Source organism: Lepisosteus platostomus, chromosome 14 (assembly GCF_059453375.1).
Source record: "Lepisosteus platostomus isolate fLepPlt1 chromosome 14, fLepPlt1.hap1, whole genome shotgun sequence".
Lineage (NCBI taxonomy): Eukaryota > Metazoa > Chordata > Actinopteri > Semionotiformes > Lepisosteidae > Lepisosteus > Lepisosteus platostomus.
The window spans coordinates 31,680,014-31,699,733 of NC_142624.1; the positions used below are offsets into that span (position 1 = coordinate 31,680,014).

At 36.4% G+C, this 19,720-nt stretch overlaps 1 protein-coding gene across 3 annotated transcripts in view; it reads right to left on the reverse strand.

The window, feature by feature from the left end:
• The window catches only part of dnah7 (dynein, axonemal, heavy chain 7), an 81,728-nt gene that overhangs the window by 18,839 nt on the left and 43,169 nt on the right, over window positions 1-19,720 (reverse strand). For all 3 annotated transcript variants that reach the window (XM_088605626.1, XM_088605624.1, XM_088605625.1), the window contains exons 41-54: window positions 19,409-19,638; window positions 18,741-19,071; window positions 16,126-16,472; window positions 15,465-15,645; window positions 14,473-14,658; window positions 11,373-11,536; window positions 10,470-10,624; window positions 9,640-9,830; window positions 7,780-7,913; window positions 6,452-6,787; window positions 3,783-3,909; window positions 2,671-2,865; window positions 1,212-1,304; window positions 232-408 (exon numbers count right to left, since the gene is read on the reverse strand). In XM_088605626.1, coding sequence (XP_088461752.1) covers window positions 232-408; window positions 1,212-1,304; window positions 2,671-2,865; window positions 3,783-3,909; window positions 6,452-6,787; window positions 7,780-7,913; window positions 9,640-9,830; window positions 10,470-10,624; window positions 11,373-11,536; window positions 14,473-14,658; window positions 15,465-15,645; window positions 16,126-16,472; window positions 18,741-19,071; window positions 19,409-19,638 — 2,847 coding nt within the window. The remainder of the gene's footprint in view (window positions 1-231; window positions 409-1,211; window positions 1,305-2,670; window positions 2,866-3,782; window positions 3,910-6,451; window positions 6,788-7,779; window positions 7,914-9,639; window positions 9,831-10,469; window positions 10,625-11,372; window positions 11,537-14,472; window positions 14,659-15,464; window positions 15,646-16,125; window positions 16,473-18,740; window positions 19,072-19,408; window positions 19,639-19,720) is intronic.

The window sequence follows — 19,720 nt, forward strand, 5'->3', positions numbered from 1 at the left end:
AGAAATCTTTGACTACTGCCTAATTAAAATTAAAGAAAATACATGACTTTGCTTGGTAATCCCTTTCTTGTAGTAATGTTATAATATTTAGTATATTTAGTAACTAGCTATTATTTGGTTAATGATTAAACCCCCCCATTTTAAAATAATAATATTTTTATTAATTAAGTAATTATTATATTATGTAATACATATTAAATGAATCTACAAGTCCTTTAAACCCAGACCAACCTGATCGTCTGCGAATTTAAGCAGAGCAGCCATGGGATCAGAGCCGGGTGACAGGATGAAGATGAGGGGGGCACAGCAGTGACTGTCCACAAATGCCTTGCCAAGGTTGAAAGGGGGCACCTCAATGAACTGATGACCAAGGCTGTTGGAAACAAACTCCTGCACCATGGGAATGATCTGGAAGAGACAGGCGAGAATGAGACAATAAAAGTCATATTTGAAGGACAGTGACCTACTGGTCCAAGAATATTACAGATCTAGGAAAGGAAGTTTGTTGATGATTTCACCTTGAGTTGTTATTCAAGTATGGTAAACTACTTTCTGGTATCTGTATCTGTTTGCTACAATGCATTTCTAGGACATGACATTATGTGGCAGCTGTTTTGTTAAAAACATCTCCAGGTGAGCTGTAGACTAAAAGAAGTGATCCTGTATATTACAAGAGGTGAATAGCATCAATAAGGGCAATGACTAGAGACAGCTCTGACAGATGAATTTTAGAGACCAATGTTGATTCAAAAACAGAATTTTTTTATTTTGTCTCGGTTAAAAAGACTGCAGTGTAAAAATCCTTTATACTGGAGATGATATGATTATTTTTGGAAAGTGTTTCCAAGAATACTTTGTGTTCCACAAAGAATACGTATTGGAAATACAATGGTATGTAAGACTCTATAAAGAATTGTGGACTTCAGAACAAAAAACAAAAATCAAAAGTGAGAAACATCAATTACACTGGGTGGACAATGTCATTTCACCGACCATAAAATAAGATGAAGCCTCATAAGTATTGGAATGAGTGAATTAAGGTAAAGAGTTAAAATCTATACTATTTTAAAATGTGTTTAGAAATGCTGTACGCTGTCCCTGTGTTTCTGGAACTTTAGGCTCCTGGTGGGCATTAGACTGTGTCAGACTGACTGGGTCATGAGTGTTGGTGCCCTATTCCCGACGCTGCGGGACTGAAGCCGGCGATCTACCTTGTCTGGCCGCAGGCAGCGGATGATGAGCATTCTTTGGAACTGGCCCAGCTTGTCCTGCCACTCCTGGGGAAAGGCAGTGTGGTGTGGCTCCTGTAGAGAAAGCACATGCTGGGTTAGAAAAGCAGCACAGCAACATATCCTGAGAGACTCAAGTACCTACACAAAGTCTTTGAGCTCGCATAGGATTCTTTATTCCTGAAGTTTTTTCATAAAACAATACTAGTTTCTCTAATAAAGAACTTAATATGAGTGGCACATTATTTAAATGGTAAAAAAAATTGTAAAGGTGTATGAATCTAGTGCAAAATAATTGAAGTGTAACATTGAAATATTATAATAATTGTAGATGCATTGTAATGATTTATATCTTACTTTCTAAGCTTTATTATTTTTTATACAGTAGATTAGCATGTTTCATATGTATGCATTCATGCCTTTACAATAGTAAATAACAAAGTCAGCCTACTGACGAAAGGATAAGTACTGTATAAGCCGATTATAAATAAAACATCCATCTCGTCTAAATTACAGATGGACATGGATTTGTACATACGCATTAACAAAGTGAAACCATTACTTAATCAGATGTTCATATAGTTGGATTGTTTAATTTCTGTTTAATGAAGAGATTCAAATACATTCACATTCATTTAAAGAGATAAACCTTGAAGGGATTGCTCCACTCTATCACTTAATCTAGCTATTTGCAGATAATAGGGGTACTTTATCATCAAATTTGTTTTTAGGATCTTGGGATTTATCGACCTGTTGCAAGATTAAGCAACATAATTAAGCGATAAAGAAAGCAATCTATTCCTGTCAGTGCTACTAACATGGCTAATGCTGAATGATAAACCTTGGCTCAGGTGTGTCTAGGAAGTTTTCATGGCTGCAGCTGCTGATGGAACTGGGTAGACCCCAAAAGATAAAAAAGCAATTATCTCCTACCTGGACACTACCTGCCTTAATTTTATTGAATGCTCTGATTGCATAAAAAATATGAATGCTACTGCATTTGTTAAATTCCAGTTTATCTCATACCTTCAATCTGCAAAACAGATGATGGGTTAATGCAGGGTTCATAAGCAAATGTGAAGCTAACTATTTATTATTTAAATGAGTGAGGCAAATGTATGGCAATATACGTGTAATGTTGAATGGTTGTCTACATCAGGGTAAATTCCTTACGCACTCTTCCACAAGACAAGTAAGATATCTATATACAGTATTGTGTCCATTTCTGACACTCATGGCTACTCGTGTTTTAATTATTAGTTATTATTATTAGACCTTTCTATCCCTTCTATTTTAGACTTTTTGCTTGATCATCCTACTAAAGCAATACCCCGCTAAAGAAAGAATGTAGCAACCATTTAGGTATTCAGGGTTGTATTGCCTTCTGTCTTTGCTTATTGATTATCTGTCCCCCTACAGTCCTCGTCAGCAGGGAGCTTACCATGCTGTCGTACACCTCCTTCCAGCCATCCTTCAGCCGAGCGAAGTCTCGCCGCAAATTCTTGAAGCGCTCCAGGTCATCCAGACGACAGATCTCATCCCATGACTTCTGGGGCAGCCAGGTGCAGGGGTTAGAATGAGGGTTATCCAGGCCTACCCCCCCTGTTAACAGGAACCTCCACTCCATATCGTCCACCTTACAGGCAAGAAAGAATTTCAAGAAAATTGTACATCATACATCCGAAGTCATTTTCTTTTTAATTACTACTTCTATAAAAGAATACAGTATATAAACAAAAATGAATGATGTCATTAAGAATGAGAACTTATTGTTTGCAAATATAATTACTATAGTGATGTGAATGTAGATCTATGTATAAGCTGTCAATGACAATTTCATGTTATTTGACAAACTAGTTGGTAGCTTCCATTTCAAAGGAACACAACTGACATAGTATGGTGTTTGTGTTGATTTGTGTGTGGGGTGGAGACTTGACATTTACCTCAACACATTTCACTACTGCCTTATATGAAGATAATTAATTGGTCCTGTGATAAACCTGTGCATACTGTATATATAAAACATCAACTTAGCTTTGACTTAAATTGTACTGAACTGATTTCAATTCAGTTTTATGGTTCACTTCAATTGCTAGTTACAGTATGTTGGATCCATAAGAATTGAAAATTATAGTCTAACAGTTAACTGAGTACTGATTCATGCATTATTCAAAAGATTTCAAAAACTGTTATGGGTGATAAGTAATGTAAAGGATTAGTGATTACTCAGCAATTGGATTTGACTAAACCTAATGCCAAATCAGCCTTTGTGTTCCACATAATGCTGCCCCTTTATTAAATGAAAGCTCTTACACAGATAAATTCCTATTACTACCATGATGAATGCTTCAGAAATAGTAAAAGCCTCAGATGATGATTAGAGAATAGAGTAGCAACTGGGACATATTTTAAGCTATGACTCTTTAGCCTCAAGATTACTGAATGAAATCTGAAGCATTTCTTCATACAGTACATTCCTTTTTGAATACTATTAAATGTTTTATTTTCCATGGGACTGGAATAAAGAATAAATGATAACCAAGCCTCACACACCATCTTCTCATGCTTGAGCAAGTTGACGTTAAGGCAGAAAGAGAAGAGTAGCTTGTCCTTCTCAAAAAGTGAGCGACACACGTTGACATACAGAGAGTAGGTGAAGTGCTCTCTCAAGATCTGTAATCTGGAAACACAAAAGCAGGATGAAAAACATCACAATAAGAACAACAGAAACTGCCATTAGTTCCAATATTCATTTACTGGGTTTTTTATGCCTCTCATAATATATAAGAATATATTAGAATGATATATTCTGAATTAGAATTAGAATCTTTGAATATATTAAACATACGTAATATTAATTAACTGTTAATTAATTATTAATTAACTTAATATTGAATATGGGTAGATTTAAATTTCCTGGCAGTACTACATTAAAAGTGATTAAATGATTAATTCTTAATTGACAAATATAGTCATAATGTGCTTTAACAAATCCCTGTTTACAATAAAAGAAAAAGGAGGAAAGTTCTTTATCCTTTTGTAATACTGTATCTCCTCCCGCAAAATTTTTCATGCAACCCATATGCCCTTGAAGTGATGAATGAATAGTATGAGAGAAGACATATCTGTTTCATCACTTCAGTATTTCTGTATATGAGGATATTCTTCAACAAAGCAAATGTATCCTACTATTTAAAACAGAAGCAATAAAAGATAATAACAGCTGATGAATTTTCATTTAGAACAGCTGTCAGACAGAACACATTTGTTATGTAAAATAACTGGTCTGGTGATATAATTTTGCTTCAATTGTTTTTTTTTCTTTTCCTATTTTACATACATTTAAAATACAATACTTTCTTTCATTTTTATTCATTATTCTGAGATATTTATTCAATGTGCTTTGTAAAGGCTGACTGGTTCTGACACAGTAAATTCATCTTTTGAGTAATTTCCGGTGTCCTGTTACTACTGTGAACTAATCAACAGAAGAAACTGTGGAAAGACATAAAAATACTGCCTTGCATCACAAAATATTTTCTTTGTTCCCATGCCCTTCTAATCATTTTCCTGGCAGATAATGTTTTTGCAATGACACTCAAATCTGAAATAATATGCCTCCCCATAACAATTAATTATAAGGCTATAACAAGCACAATAATTTCAAAATGCCTCTGCAAAAAAATAATAGAAATGCGTTTAGAATATTTCAGTATCTTCACTGTCTGTTCTCTTGCTCCAATCTTTACCCAATCTATTACCAAGGAAACAATTACTTGTTGAGACAGAAAATATTAAGCAGGGAGAGCTTTTTGAAAGTTTTTTTTTAAAGTAGAGTTGATAATTTGTACTGTGAAGAAAACTTTAAATGTAAAGTTTAAATGTTATCTATTTCTGTTATGTAATGGGAATACTTGTCACTGAACACAAAGAACAGTAGATTTCCTATCAAGTTAAGGAGCCAGTGTTTGGAAACATTGAAAATGATTTTCAGAAAGGAAGCCATGGATAATTATCAAGGGATGTTGTTTTTAAGTTGTTAAATTAAATAGTGTGATCTTAATTAGAATATTGGTAACCACATTATAAAAAAGATATTGCTACTCTGGAATCAGAGAAGAGTAACTATATACATTCCAGGGCTTAGGGGAATGTCATATACTGTACTAATAAGCTGAAGGAACATAATCTTTTAGTCCCGTGCAGAGAAAAATATGTGATCATCTCTTCCAATTGTATAAAATCCTCATTCACAAAATCAACCAAGTGTACTTGGAATACTGAAATAAAACCTGCTGGATTTCACTGTGATGATCATTGTGAGGTTTGGGTGAACATCCCTAGCAAAGGGTGAGGTTGGTTATGCAAAGATCAAATTAGAACTAAGCAAAAGTAGGGCAAAAAAGTGTAAAAAAAACTGTGACACACTAACCACAGGATACAAATGGAGACTACATGGAAGAGCAATCGAAAACAGGAGGCAAGTATTAATGCAAAGGGTTATGGTAGTATGTAACAAGCTAACAAGCCATGTTGTTGAAACCGTTACCCTGGCTTCTTTCAAGAAAAGGCTGGAGGAAAACCTTTGATATTCATTTGTAAAAAGGTTGGATTGGTCAGGTTTGCAAACAGGGCCAAATGGTCTCCCCTAGTTTTCTTATGATTAAAAGTGCATAGAGACTACATTACCATTTTTTTTTACTCAGCAGTAGTTAACAATTCAGAAATCCATAGTGGTGTTCTCGGTAATGCATGTGTCAGTTCTGTGTCAGTAATTTTGTGTCAATGTTCTCTATACCAAAACCTTCCAGCAGATTACAAGTGCAGCATACAAGATTATTTTATAATTTCTTGTCAATCAGCAAGATTAAATCACAACACATACTGGACAGCAAACTTGCGCACATGCACAGCAAATTAGCACCTTTATGTCATTTTGTTATCGTTTTGTGTTTATTTTGTCTATAAGGATTGATTTATTTTTATTTTTGCATATAAGGTCCCCTTTGGCAGAGATGATAAATAATTCACAGTCACTTAAGTCTTTAAAAAAGGTCAGTTCAACAGTTCAATAGTACCCTTCAGTGAAATTATAATAAATTAAAAAGATGTTACTTTTACCTATTGATTCAACATACATTAATGAAAACACACCAAGCTCAAGCAATCTAGAAAACAAATACAACAGAGAAATTAGAACTCTGAAATGCAGTAGGTTGTACCTCTGGTCTAGCATGTCACTCTTATCCGAGTTCTCAATGGACATTATGAAAAGGTTGATGAACCAGGTTAGAGAGTACTGGTACATTGGTTCGATGTTAGCCAGATCTGCGATAGAGAAAAAGAGGATGGAGGAATGGACAGCAATTGGCCGGTAGCCCATCCGTGTTTCATCAATCTTCTTCTCGGTGGTCTCTGCCACAGCTTGCTTCTCTGAGATTTCGTTGGCCAGGACCTTGGAGGAGGACAAGATCTTTATGGCTGTCTCGTCCTCCAAAATGTTTCCCTCAGAGGAGGACAGTACTTCTAAGATCTTGTCCTCGATCTCTTTTAGCTGCCTAAAGAAAGGAGAAGAAGAAGCTGGTCTGTTCATGTCAGAGGAAGTTCTGTTTTAAACATTCACTTAGTCAGATCCATTCAAAACACAAATTAAGATGGCAGAGAATGTAATTCCTATTGTAAAATTACTGTATATCTTTCATACAACAGCATTTGTGAAGGCACAGCTGGTTCAGATAAAATGGCCTCCTTGTCTGGACCAGAAGCCTTTGGGAGATGGTCTGCTGCTGCCCTCAACCACCTGACCAGTTAGGAGAAGAGGAATGGTCAGGTGAACATGTAAAAGCAGGAAATGGAAGCTCTTTTTGTCAGTGTGTCAGTGGGTAAAATCGGACATCCTGAAGACAGAGGTCAGAACTTCTGTGTGCAAAATATACCAGGGAGAAGAGGGGCTGTTAAGGAATGAGAGGCAATTTAAGAAGCTGTGGGTGTTTGTTTAGTTGTGAAAATTCTCAGGTAGAGACTGAAGTAATCCTGTATGGAACTGAGTGTGTGATAAAGACCAAGGGTGAGACAGTAAACAATCTGGCATTGACAGTAAAGTTTTATTTTGAAGCCAGAAAGCAATAAGCAGCTTAGCTGGCAGATGGAGTAGTTAATGACCATACAGTTAGTTAGCTGCTCAAAGAAGAGCTAGGCTTTTGTTTGGTTTGTTATTTTGGTTTGCATGTGGTTTTCATTTCATCACTATAAATAAAGGGCACTCTTTTGAAATTTACTCTGTATTGGTGCATCTGTTGCCCTAGTCCTGCTTACTTTAGACAATTCTGTACACCACAGCCTGTGTGGCATCACAAATTATGATAAGCCAAGGTTTTCATGATCTTCTGAGGCTAATGTTTCCATCAAAAAATGATGTCCTGGGATCTGACAACTGTTAATCTTTGGGGAAAGAAGATAAGCAATTTGTTGTATTGATTTTAGTTTTCATACCATTTTCCTTTACATACAACAGCATGAATTCCCCTTCCCTTAGCAATCAGTACAGTACCTCTTGTTCTCAGCTCCCTGCAAGATGAGCGCCTGTTTCTCCTCTTCGAGGTCAGGCCTCTCACGCGCCACCACAATGCCCAGCAGCTGGTCTTGCATCCCCTCAGGGGTGATCATAAAATTCAGCAGTGTCACCTTGCACAAAGACCCAGAGAGAAACATTGGTTTCTGTGTTTCTGTAACAACGCCTATAGATACTCTTTCATCCATTACCAGAACTTCCTGATAAGAAGCATACTGTAGCAGCCTGGAGCATAACCTGAAAACATAAGCCACAAAGTAGAAATATATCCTAGATGGAACACCAGTCTTTGATGGTGTAAGGAAACTAGAGCACCCAATGAAATCCATATGACCATGGAGTGAACATTTTAACTGCCCTAAAGATTCACACTTCATCACTGTTGTGTAAGAGTCTCTTCTAACAGCCTATAAGTACAGTATATCAATGTAAGGAGAGTGACTGAAGAGAATAAACAAGTATGGAGTTATAGAATGTCAAATAGGTTTACAAAGACATATGTAGATGTTGTTTTATACTTGCTATTTACATGTAAATAAACAGTAATTGTAGAAATAATTGTATCAATAAAAGTGGTGCATACACAATTTCAATCAGGACTTGAAAAAGCAAGAGAGGGTTGTGCATTGAAACTGACACACCGATCACAATATTTAAAATATTCCAAACGAGCCCCACAGCCATCCTAGGCTCTTGGAGCACATGAGCTCATTTAGGAGTTAATAGCTCCACAGGGAAGCACAAAACCAGGAGCCAGTCTTGTCTGAGTGATAGAACAATGGCTCTTTAAAAGTGTTATGGGTATCACCGAGGTGAAAAGTCAATTGCTTAAATAACATTTGCTCTTTCCTAATAAATGACCGTACCATTGCTAACCATAATTAGATTTCTATTGACTACACATCCAGCGTTAGCGATGGTAATGTCTGCTAGAGATATTATAAATTTTGAAGCTGTCAGCTTGAAAGCACTACTCCTCCCAGTTTTATTTTCGCTGTTCTGTTGATTGCCTTAATGGAAAGTATTTCTCCGGATGAAAAGATTATGTTCCATAACAAGAAAGGCCTTATTAATATAGTCTCAATTTGGTGATGTCAGACTTTCATCCAAGCTTTAGAAAACAGAAAAGGCACAAGTGATAAAATAACTGTCTAGACACGGTGAGAAACACTGTGATGAAAATATGTAACATAACATAACATGATATTTTATTTTCTTATCACATCACATTGAAAATATAATTTTCTGAACTGTTATAAACTAGAATACAGATTTACAATGGACCATACTGGCAGTTTGATGGCATTTTAATAATCAAGATCATAATGTATTAAAATGCAATAGGTGAGTACTGGAAACAATAGCATATGGTTTTTTTATCGTCCCCTGAGGGAATTTTTTTATGGACACACAGCACTCCTATGCATTTAAACAGAATGCAAACAAAAAAAAAAAGAAAAACATTGCACATCACTCTATCACTCAATTTTGCATATCTTCCAAACACTGTATGAACCGAGCTCTAAAAATAAGAATCTAAAGTTAGGAAATTATTTTGGAATGAACTGATACTGATAATTTCTTATTTACATTAATATATCTAACAGAACAGAAACAGAAATTAATCTTGAAAATATACTTATCTTCAATTATTACTGCTAAACCCCCACAAATGTGACAGGTGTCAAAAATGACAGCTGTAAAACAAACAATAAATCACGTCCATGTTGTGAACGGGAGGGAGTTGTTCAAACATACGGTTTTAGACAACTAGTGTTAAGCCCTGATTTAAACAAAGGTAAAGTGGAAGAAAAATCTTCCAGAGAACATCATGCTAACCTTGACAGAGGTCTCAGGAAGGTAGTGGGGGTTCCTCAGCTTGGTGGTGATGTAGAAGCGGAAGTCAGGGGCATATTCAATAGTTGAGTCTCCCAGACGGATACAGACACTACCGCCTTGTTTGAAAGTCTGCTTGAGCAGCAGAGGTTCCAAAATGGGGTCCAGTTCTTCCCCAACATTCTCCAACAGCACTGTGACAGAGAAAGGAAATGGTGTACCTCTGCAACAGAGAAACAGCCCCCAGATTCTACCCTCGACCTCATATACAGTACAGTACAGTATATGGACATGTTATGTACCCACATGGTGGCCTTTACCATATTATTAAATTTAAATTAATAACTCAGAGGATGACACTTTTTAATTTTAATAGAGTCTAAATCATCCATTTAAGAAAATGTGCTTCTACAGAATACAGTATCTTAAATTGAATGACCACGTTAAGAAAAGAAAGAAATGCCTTTTAAAACCGGCTGCTTATTAAGGAATTATAAAAAGTGATTTTATATTTACTTACCTAAAGCGTATACAAATATATTTTAGATTTTGAGCTGATTCTATTTTTAGAAACATCCAGAACAGAAATTCTCTTTTTTTTGATACACAGCTCAATTAATAATTATACTGGATATGTGCTCTTAAATAACGTTATTAATCACACCAGTGCCCCCATGGTGTAGAAAAGTGTTACACTATATTTTAGCTGTTTTTATATTTTACAAGCTGCTTTCTAAACCTCACGGATTTGTAAACATACAGGTTTTTGTTCTTTGGTAAAGTGCGCCACCTTGAGGCGAGTTTATCACCCAAGGTCTCTTGTCTTTGCTCACCAGGCGTGCCAAACTGGATGCAGTTCTCAAGGGTGCGGACAAAGTCAGAGTCACTCAGTTTGATGATGTGTAGGCTGTTGGCTTTCTCCATGTTCTTCACCCACTTGTTAGCCTGTCCTTGGGGATCTATCATCAAAGGCCATCTCCTTGCATTCCTACACAGGGGATAATAGAGAAGGGAAACAGTCTGTGCACATGCTGTAAGGTTCAAATGTAGCTATAAATGCTGCAAAAGAGGAGCTTGACTTTCAGCAATAAAGGGCGCATTTCTGATGTTTTCTTTCAGTGAAGAATTAATTTAGATTACTATAAACCATGTGTCTCAAATTCAGTTTGTAAAGGGCCTTATGTTTTCTGGGTTTTGTTGTAGTGTATTTTGCATTGCAGGTCTGATTATTTAATTAACTACGATACATATACTATTTCTAACATGGCACAGAGGTGTCTTATTTGTAACTGTGCTTTTAACAAAATGAATGCTTTAGAATAATCATCTATGAAGACCTTATGAAAAAAACTCTGTTAAAGAAAATAAATATGGTTTTATTTTTAATTGACTATTAAGCTTGCAGCAAAACCCAGAAGACGAGGCCTTTAGGAATTTAGTTTGAGACTTCTGCTATAAATGCAGACTGGTAAGTCACAGATATTTAAAGGATTTTAAACTGAGCATGGAGGAGACCAAGACAGTCTTTAATGTTACTTCTCTTAATTACTTCCACTGTTGTCATGCCCAATGAATATTTTCACATCCTTTGCAACTTCTAACCTAATTTTCTACCAATTTAATTAAAAAAACAAAACCATTACACAGGTGTCTTTTAACCTAAATGTTAGAACCTCTCTGATGTCTAAGGTTGACTGCTGATGCTCTAGTCCTCAGTGGTCTGTTAGACTACTCACGAGATGATGATTCCATTGTCAATGGAGAAGCTGTCTGAAGGCAGGCCTGCAATGGTCCAGGCACGGATCTTCACTGGTTCTCCCAGACTGTTCATCAAAGATATTTCCTGAGAGCAGGGGATCTGTCTTTTTTTACACAATTCTGCCCACTCCTCTGTCTGGGTCTGAAATATTTGTATTAAAATAGTGAAAAATAGTTGTCATCTTTGATCACTGCTGTACTATCGCACACACTGTTGGCATATAAAACATATTTTTGTATTAATTTTTAAAACTATCTTTAGTGGGGGTAAGAAGGCGTACTTAATAGACTGAATTAATAGTATGATGACCTTATGAAGCAATTTTAATAACGGTTAGAGAAAAATCGTGTTATGGGCCTTAAAGACTTTATAAACTTTAGAGCAATATAGAAGTCTCCAAGCTACCATTAATTTAAAAATACTATTTTGAGGTTTTAAATGACAGCATACATAGAACTTCCTCATTTTCATCAATCTGAAACACATTAGGTATCAGTAAATTCACATTTAAGTCATGAAAGCAGAAAGAATATATTTTAAAGTAACAATAATAAAGTTCTGATCCAATGAGATGTCAATGGAAATACTAAATATACATATCATTTTTATTCAGTTTGTATTTGACACCTTTTAGCTTCTACACTGTTGTCCTGGGAGAAATGCCATTTTTACAGTGCCTTGCGAAAGTATTCGGCCCCCTTGAACTTTTCAACCTTTTGCCACATTTCAGGCTTCAAACATAAAGATATAATTTTTTTATTTTATGTGAAGAATCACCAACAAGTGGGACACAATTGTGAAGTGGAACGAAATCTATTGGATTTTTGAAACTTTTTTAACTAATAAAAAAATGAAAAGTGGGGCGTGCAAAATTATTCGGCCCCCTTGCGTTAATACTGTGTAGAGCCACCTTTTGCTGCGATTACAGCTGCAAGTCGCTTGGGGTATGTCTCTATCAGTTTTGCACATCGAGAGACTGAAATTCTTGCCCATTCTTCCTTGCAAAACAGCTCGAGCTCAGTGAGGTTGGATGGAGAGCGTTTGTGAACAGCAGTTTTCAGCTCTTTCCACAGATTCTCGATTGGATTCAGGTCTGGACTTTGACTTGGCCATTCAAACACCTGGATACGTTTATTTGTGAACCATTCCTTTGTAGATTTTGCTGTATGTTTGGGATCATTGTCTTGTTGGAAGATAAATCTCCGTCCCAGTTTCAGGTCTTTTGCAGACTCCAACAGGTTTTCATCCAGAATGGTCCTGTATTTGGCTGCATCCATCTTCCCCTCAATTTTAACCGTCTTCCCTGTCCCTGCTGAAGAAAAGCAGGCCCAAACCATGATGCTGCCACCACCATGTTTGACAGTGGGGATGGTGTGTTGAGGGTGATGAGCTGTGTTGCTTTTACGCCAAACATATCGTTTTGCATTGTGGCCAAAAAGTTCGATTTTGGTTTCATCTGACCAGAGCACCTTCTTCCACATGTTTGGGGTGTCTCCCAGGTGGCTTGTGGCAAACTTTAGACGAGACTTTTTATGGATATCTTTGAGAAATGGCTTTCTTCTTGCCACTCTTCCATAAAGGCCAGATTTGTGCAGTGTAAGACTGATTGTTGTCCTATGGACAGACTCTCCCACCTCAGCTGTAGTTCTCTGCAGTTTATCCAGAGTGATCATGGGCCTCTTGGCTGCATCTCTGATCAGTCTTCTCCTTGTCTGAGCTGAAAGTTTAGAGGGACGGCCAGGTCTTGGTAGATTTGCAGTGGTCTGATACTCCTTCCATTTCAAGATGATCGCTTGCACAGTGCTCCTTGGGATGTTTGAAGCTTGGGAAATCTTTTTGTATCCAAATCCGGCTTTAAACTTCTCCACAACAGTATTACGGACCTGCCTGGTGTGTTCCTTGGTCTTCATGATGCTCTCTGCGCTTTCAACAGAACCTTGAGACTATCACAGAGCAGGTGCATTTATACAGAGACTTGATTACACACAGGTGGATTCTATTTATCACCATCAGTCATTTAGGACAACATTGTATCATTCAGAGATCCTCGCTGAACTTCTGGAGTGAGTTTGCTGCACTGAAAGTAAAGGGGCCGAATAATTTTGCACGCCCCACTTTTCATTTTTTTATTAGTTAAAAAAGTTTCAAAAATCCAATAGATTTCGTTCCACTTCACAATTGTGTCCCACTTGTTGGTGATTCTTCACATAAAATAAAAAATGTATATCTTTATGTTTGAAGCCTGAAATGTGGCAAAAGGTTGAAAAGTTCAAGGGGGCCGAATACTTTCGCAAGGCACTGTAATTATGATTGCTTTAAATGCATCATATTGTTTTAGACTGAATCAAATGTATAGTTTATCTAGTTTTCATCCAGCAGAACTCTGGGAATACACAATATATGACTATTATAATATTCAAACAGTAATAATAAACCTTGCATGAAGTCAAAGAATGAAGATGTATTATTACATTATAGTTTGGTTATTTCTATTGCAAAACTTATATTGTTATTTATAGTATAAACACTTAATGGGGAATTTGCTCTTATTAAGAATATAGTCATTTTCACAAAATGTCTAAATGAAACACTGCTGACATCTCTGCAGGGGATTGTATTCATTATATCTAACTGTATTGTATTTATTTTTAATTAATGACTGTTGTTAAAAAAATACCCATCAATGCTAATAACATCTGCAAAAAAGTGGGAAAAGGTAAGCACTCAAATAGTTTACTTTGAACTTCATAAAGAATGCTCATTAAATATTAAAATATCTGGCATCAAACTGTCACATCAAAGAGAGTGGCTCTCAACAGATGCAACCAGCCGTGAAGATTTAAAGTGAAGGGTAATTTACTGTATCCATTAAAACACCGTATACTGTATTTACAAATAATTTGAATTTCATTTTTGTCATTTTTAACTTTTAAGTGTTCTTAATGTCCTAAAATCTCTTAAATGTAGCAGAATTTGAAACTTTCTACTGTATATCATGAAAGCAGTACTGAAATGTGGGTGTTCACTTTTCTTTTGGATGCCCTTTCAACATCCTCTGTAATCATATAAAGTCTTACCTGTCTGTAATTGGAGGTGAAGGCACCCAGGTACGCAACAATGCCTGAGGAGATGAGTATGTCTCCAGTCAGGTTGGTGTACAGCACCCCCAGCTCTTGGGCTGTGATACTCCAGCGGCTCTTCTCTCCTCCCAGGCCTCCAATCAGCTGCTCTGCCCGGTCCAGCTTTTTGCTGCATAGGTCCACCTGTGACACAGAACCTCATAAGGCAACTTACTCACATAAGAGTTGTAGTCCAGTCAGAGTGCACAATTCCAGCCCTGGACTGCTGCAGTGTCTATGGAGCTCCATTCCACTGGATCCTAATGACCTACTTAAGACCATTATTGGCTAAACGTGACAGGTTTAATACTTGTAATGGATTTAGCTTTTAAACAATATGGCCTATGAGGACTGGAGTTTGGTTCATATGTGTTACTGTATACGCATTTTCTTTCCCATTTAAACAATTGCCTATTTAATGTGTAGACAACAAGGAATCAATATATTGATTCTAGTCATTCTGTAACTATAAATAAACTATAACTATATATAAACTATAACTATGAAAAAACTATAATTAAAACAGACGTTATCTAAAAAGATGGACAAGAAGGACACAACAACAAAAAACATAGCATCAAATAGATCATACGTCACAATGGCAAATGCAGTCTAAATATCACACCAAATTAATTACTGTAAAGATTTTAAAAAAAAATTCAGTATTTGCACTTCAAAGATTTAATCATGAAAACTTTGGGGAAAAAAAGATTGAACTTTTTCCATATTGATGTTCCTTTAAACAGGACGTAAAAGTTTCTTAAAACTTTAATAAAGGAATCTTAAAGGCATCTCGATATCAGCTATCAACCAAAATGAGTAAAAAATAACTCATTACTAACCCTCACCTATACACAAACATAAAATGATACTAAATGAAAGCCAAGTGTTTAATGCTTCATATGAAAAACTAGACAGGAGCAATTGTTTATTTCGGATTCCATACCCACCTGATTCTCAAGGTCTGCTTTTTTTATCTTGTTGGTTTCCAGTGTATTCTGCAGCTTGGCCAGCTTATCCTGGACCTCCTTCAGTGCTGCCTGTTTCTTCCGTAGGCTCTCCATGGCAACCTTTAACTCCCCTTCTGCTTGAGCAAGTTTCTCCTTCTTAGGGGCCACCACTTTTGCTACCCTTAAGAGGTTAAATAAGGATCAGTAAGACATGTAAAATAAGAAGCAAAACAGACAAACTGCTTTTGAATTGCAGAAAAAAGTGTGGAAGTGTAAATTATAATGTATTGCCCTCTAGGGAATTGACTGGAGACCATTTATATTGTAAATCTATAGTAAAGTAATCTTCTGGCAGTTGTGTACCAAACATGTAATTAAATTTGTACAGGTATACTTCACAGATCCTTGATTAATATACTGTAACATAAACGTGGTAAGCTTTATTTCTTTTTAATTCAAAAGTGTTAATTTCCTTATTGGTAAAGATGTAAACAAGACATAAGTACTGTATGTGAAGAGTTAGCTGCAATACTGTCTTATCCCTGCTTCCCTACTGAGTTAGGTGAATTTTTCTGAGTTTCTAACTTGTGGATTCCAGGTTGGGTACTGTATATGACCATGTTTTTTCAGTCTCTGCCCACATCCCAGTTTCCAGTCTCACTTGTCATAGGAGTCCATGGCAATGACCCATTTACAGAGCCCCTCAGCAGCAGTAGAAGCATTCCGGATCTTTTCAGGGACGAACTCAGGGTTGGTGATGTACTGCTTCCGGATGATCCCCATGTAGCTGGGGGGAATGTTGTCCTTGTCATACTCATGAAGACTCTGCAGGAACTTCATGTCTCCAAGGAGTTTCTTGGCAGGGCCCCAGAAGTCCTCCACCTTCTTCCCAGACCCTGAGGGGTCTGGGACACGGTCAGGCTTGATGCCCTTCAAGATGCAGATGGCCTCCATCACCACCTTGACACCCGCAGGGGGGCTCTTCATCGACTTTACTACTGTGATGTCCTAAGCAGACGTACAATTGCCAACCGTGGATTAATAACATGAGCAAATATGAGCAAGTCCTTGACACCAAAATAGTGCATTTTTCACGAAAACAATATTTTTAAACAATGTTTACACTTGCTTTCATAAGGTACACATTTGTTTATGGAAATAGTAAAAATTATTTTCTGATAGTTCTTTGTCTCACATCAAAGTAATTCATTGTGAACAAAACATAGAAAAATTCTAACTAGTTCAGTGACTTTCAAAACTGTTTCCCATTCTAGTTGAATCAATACATTAAACATTCTTTATGACAGATTCCAGCTTTAAAAGCCAGGAAATTTATGGTAACCAACAAACTTATACAGTATGTATAGACTGTATATATGAGTCTGCTTGTGAAGGAGACTATTTCTTCTATAAAACGTTTTCCAAATATTTCATTTAAACATGTTTTAGACTATCAGATATCAATTAACCCAGGGGGTGCAATTGAGAATCAAATTTACCATGAATAAACTATTACATTTCTTTTTAAATGCTCATAAAATTGAAGAGCATTTAAATACTCATATCTCTCTCATTGGCAGTATAAACGCGATCCATTTAATCCTACATCACAAACAAAAATTAGTTGCAAATAGGGTACATAAAATATACAGAAAACTATTGTTAGAGATTGTAATAATTTGCTTTCATAATACAAATTAAGAAAATAAACATCTGCAATAACTGTGTCATTTTCACTTCTAAAATGGTATCAGCCTCCATTCACAACATACTGTAGTAATAACATACATATAAATTATAACGTATATATTATAAAAGTGTGTAAAAGTGTAAAATCTTCCAAATCTGATCAAGACAACTCAAAGTGAACTACACATTAGGAGCCAGTATTAGGTCTTATAATGGCTATCCCATCTAATTTACCAATCAAGTCTAATTAGCCTATTGTCAGGTGTTCCTCATCGACATTATTTTCTTTATACTGTATATACAGTAGGTAAAGCTAAAAACTGTTTTGTACTAGATCTATCATATCTAGATATTTAAAACTTAATGATAAAAGCAAAATGTCAAGAAAACTATATCTATATACATGCATGTATCCATGTACATACACATATACGCATCAAGTCTTGTGCCTTGACCAGACCTTATGTACAGGAATAGGAATTCATGATATGAGTTAATAGAAATTTTCAGACTTTAACATTTTTCAATTATGCAATTTTGCTTTGATTTTTTTCATACATTAAGGATCTTTTGGAGCCAGAACATTTTTGGTTAATGTTATTTATTTTGTCTCTGTTATTACATATTAAACAAGGGTTTTAAAACACTAATTTTATGTTGGATATAAAAAATACACATTTTTTCTTAATGTTAAATTACCGATCAGTTAATTCCTACTGTGTTTCTCACCATTCAATTTAAGATTTGTACTAAACATCTATATTGTCTTACCATTGTCTGTTATTTCCCTCTTGAGAGAAATGTCAGGCAGTTTTGACAGATAACTGATCATGTCAAGGATAATAGAGTATCTTCTCTAAAAGAACATGCACTTATCTCAAACAAACAAAAGAGCATTTTAAAGAGTTGCTTACTATTGACTATCTTGACTCCTGTTCTATAGTGTATCTTAGTTACTACTTGCGATACATGGGATCTATAAGAAAACTGCAGTTTCATCTCCTAATCCTTGGCTCTTTCAGTTCAATGAAGTTCTCTACTTATTGTGGGTTTGATTGAGGGTGTTGTAAAGATACAGAGATAAATAGACTGCCAAGATGGAGGGTCAGCATCTGTGATTAATCCACTAAGACTGGTACTAAGAATGTATGTATAATCACATAATTTAATTATCCCCAAGAGACAGGGTGTTGGTTTATTCCTCTGTGATAGACGACAGTGTCTCTAACACTGATATACATCCCTTTACTTTCTAAATAAAAAATAACCAAGCCTAGTGCCTAATAAGAAGAGACCACTTTTAAGTTAACCTTCAAGAAAGGGGAGTATTTGATTCTTGATCATTTCTTTTTTAGATTATTGTTTTTAATGAAAGACATACAATATAGGAATCAAAACACATCTTTAATACTTCAGTTCTTCTCCCGACTGTGAGCTGACCCTTTTATTCCCAAGACCTCCATCAGAAAGACACACCAGCATACTGGCTATGCCAAGAGATAGCTGCCTTCATCTTTTGTACTATGTAAATTTCCATTCATGCAGGCTGACACACTAAACAGAGAAGGAGTGGCATTCTTGGTGTACCTGAGGGGTGAGGGTGTCTAGAGCAGCCAGTGCCGACTCCAGGATGGGCAAGGCATGAGCTAGGTCAGCATCACACTCATCCTTGATCGCCTTGGCTGCCGTGGCCTGCTCATTGGCCACTGCCTCATCCGACTTCACAATCTTCTCTGTCTTGGCCACCTCAATGGATTCTCGCTCAATTACCACCATCATCTCATCCACCTCCTTGCTGGCAACCTTGAGCTGTGGCTGCAGAGCCTCTAGCTGAACCTGCATGGTCGCCACTTGTGCTGCTGCAGACTCCAGTTTCTCCAAACCCACCTCGTAGCGGCGCTTCAACTTCATAACCTCACTGTAACAACATCGACACTGCCTCTGAACTAGAAGATTTTTTTTTACTGCAAAATTACTGCAAAAAAGCTACTTTTAATTATGTCCAGCTACGATGCTGTGATGGCAAATTCTGTGGTTCATTTTTATTCCAATACAATCCACAAGCATCAAACATGCCAAGGACATAAGCAATAAAACAGGAATTTACATATAAAACACAAAAAGAAGAATCACTTAGCATTTTTCATCTTTTATGCTTCTGTATCACTTTGTCACTGTAAAATGTACACCCACAAAATGTAGACAGAAAATGCACAATAGAAATAAAATAAGTAAGATAGTCCTTTTTTCCTTACGTTCTCTTCTTTTCAAGCAAAGCCTTGAAAGTAGAGATGAGCTCCAGATAAGAGGTGGGTGTGACATAGTTATGACGCTGCAACTCGGTGTGAAAGCGGGCCGATAACTCAATAGTGGTGGTGTGGAAGCTCTTGCACATGTCTATGCAGCCTGCGCGTGTCTCCTCAGTCATTTCAATATCCTCCAGGAAACGAGAGGCTACAGCCTGCAAGGCATCCTCTGGCCATGTCTTGAAGAACAACAAAACACAACAAACTGAAAAAACAGAGCTTGAAAGATATATTAATAATTAAAGCATTTTAACTACAAAA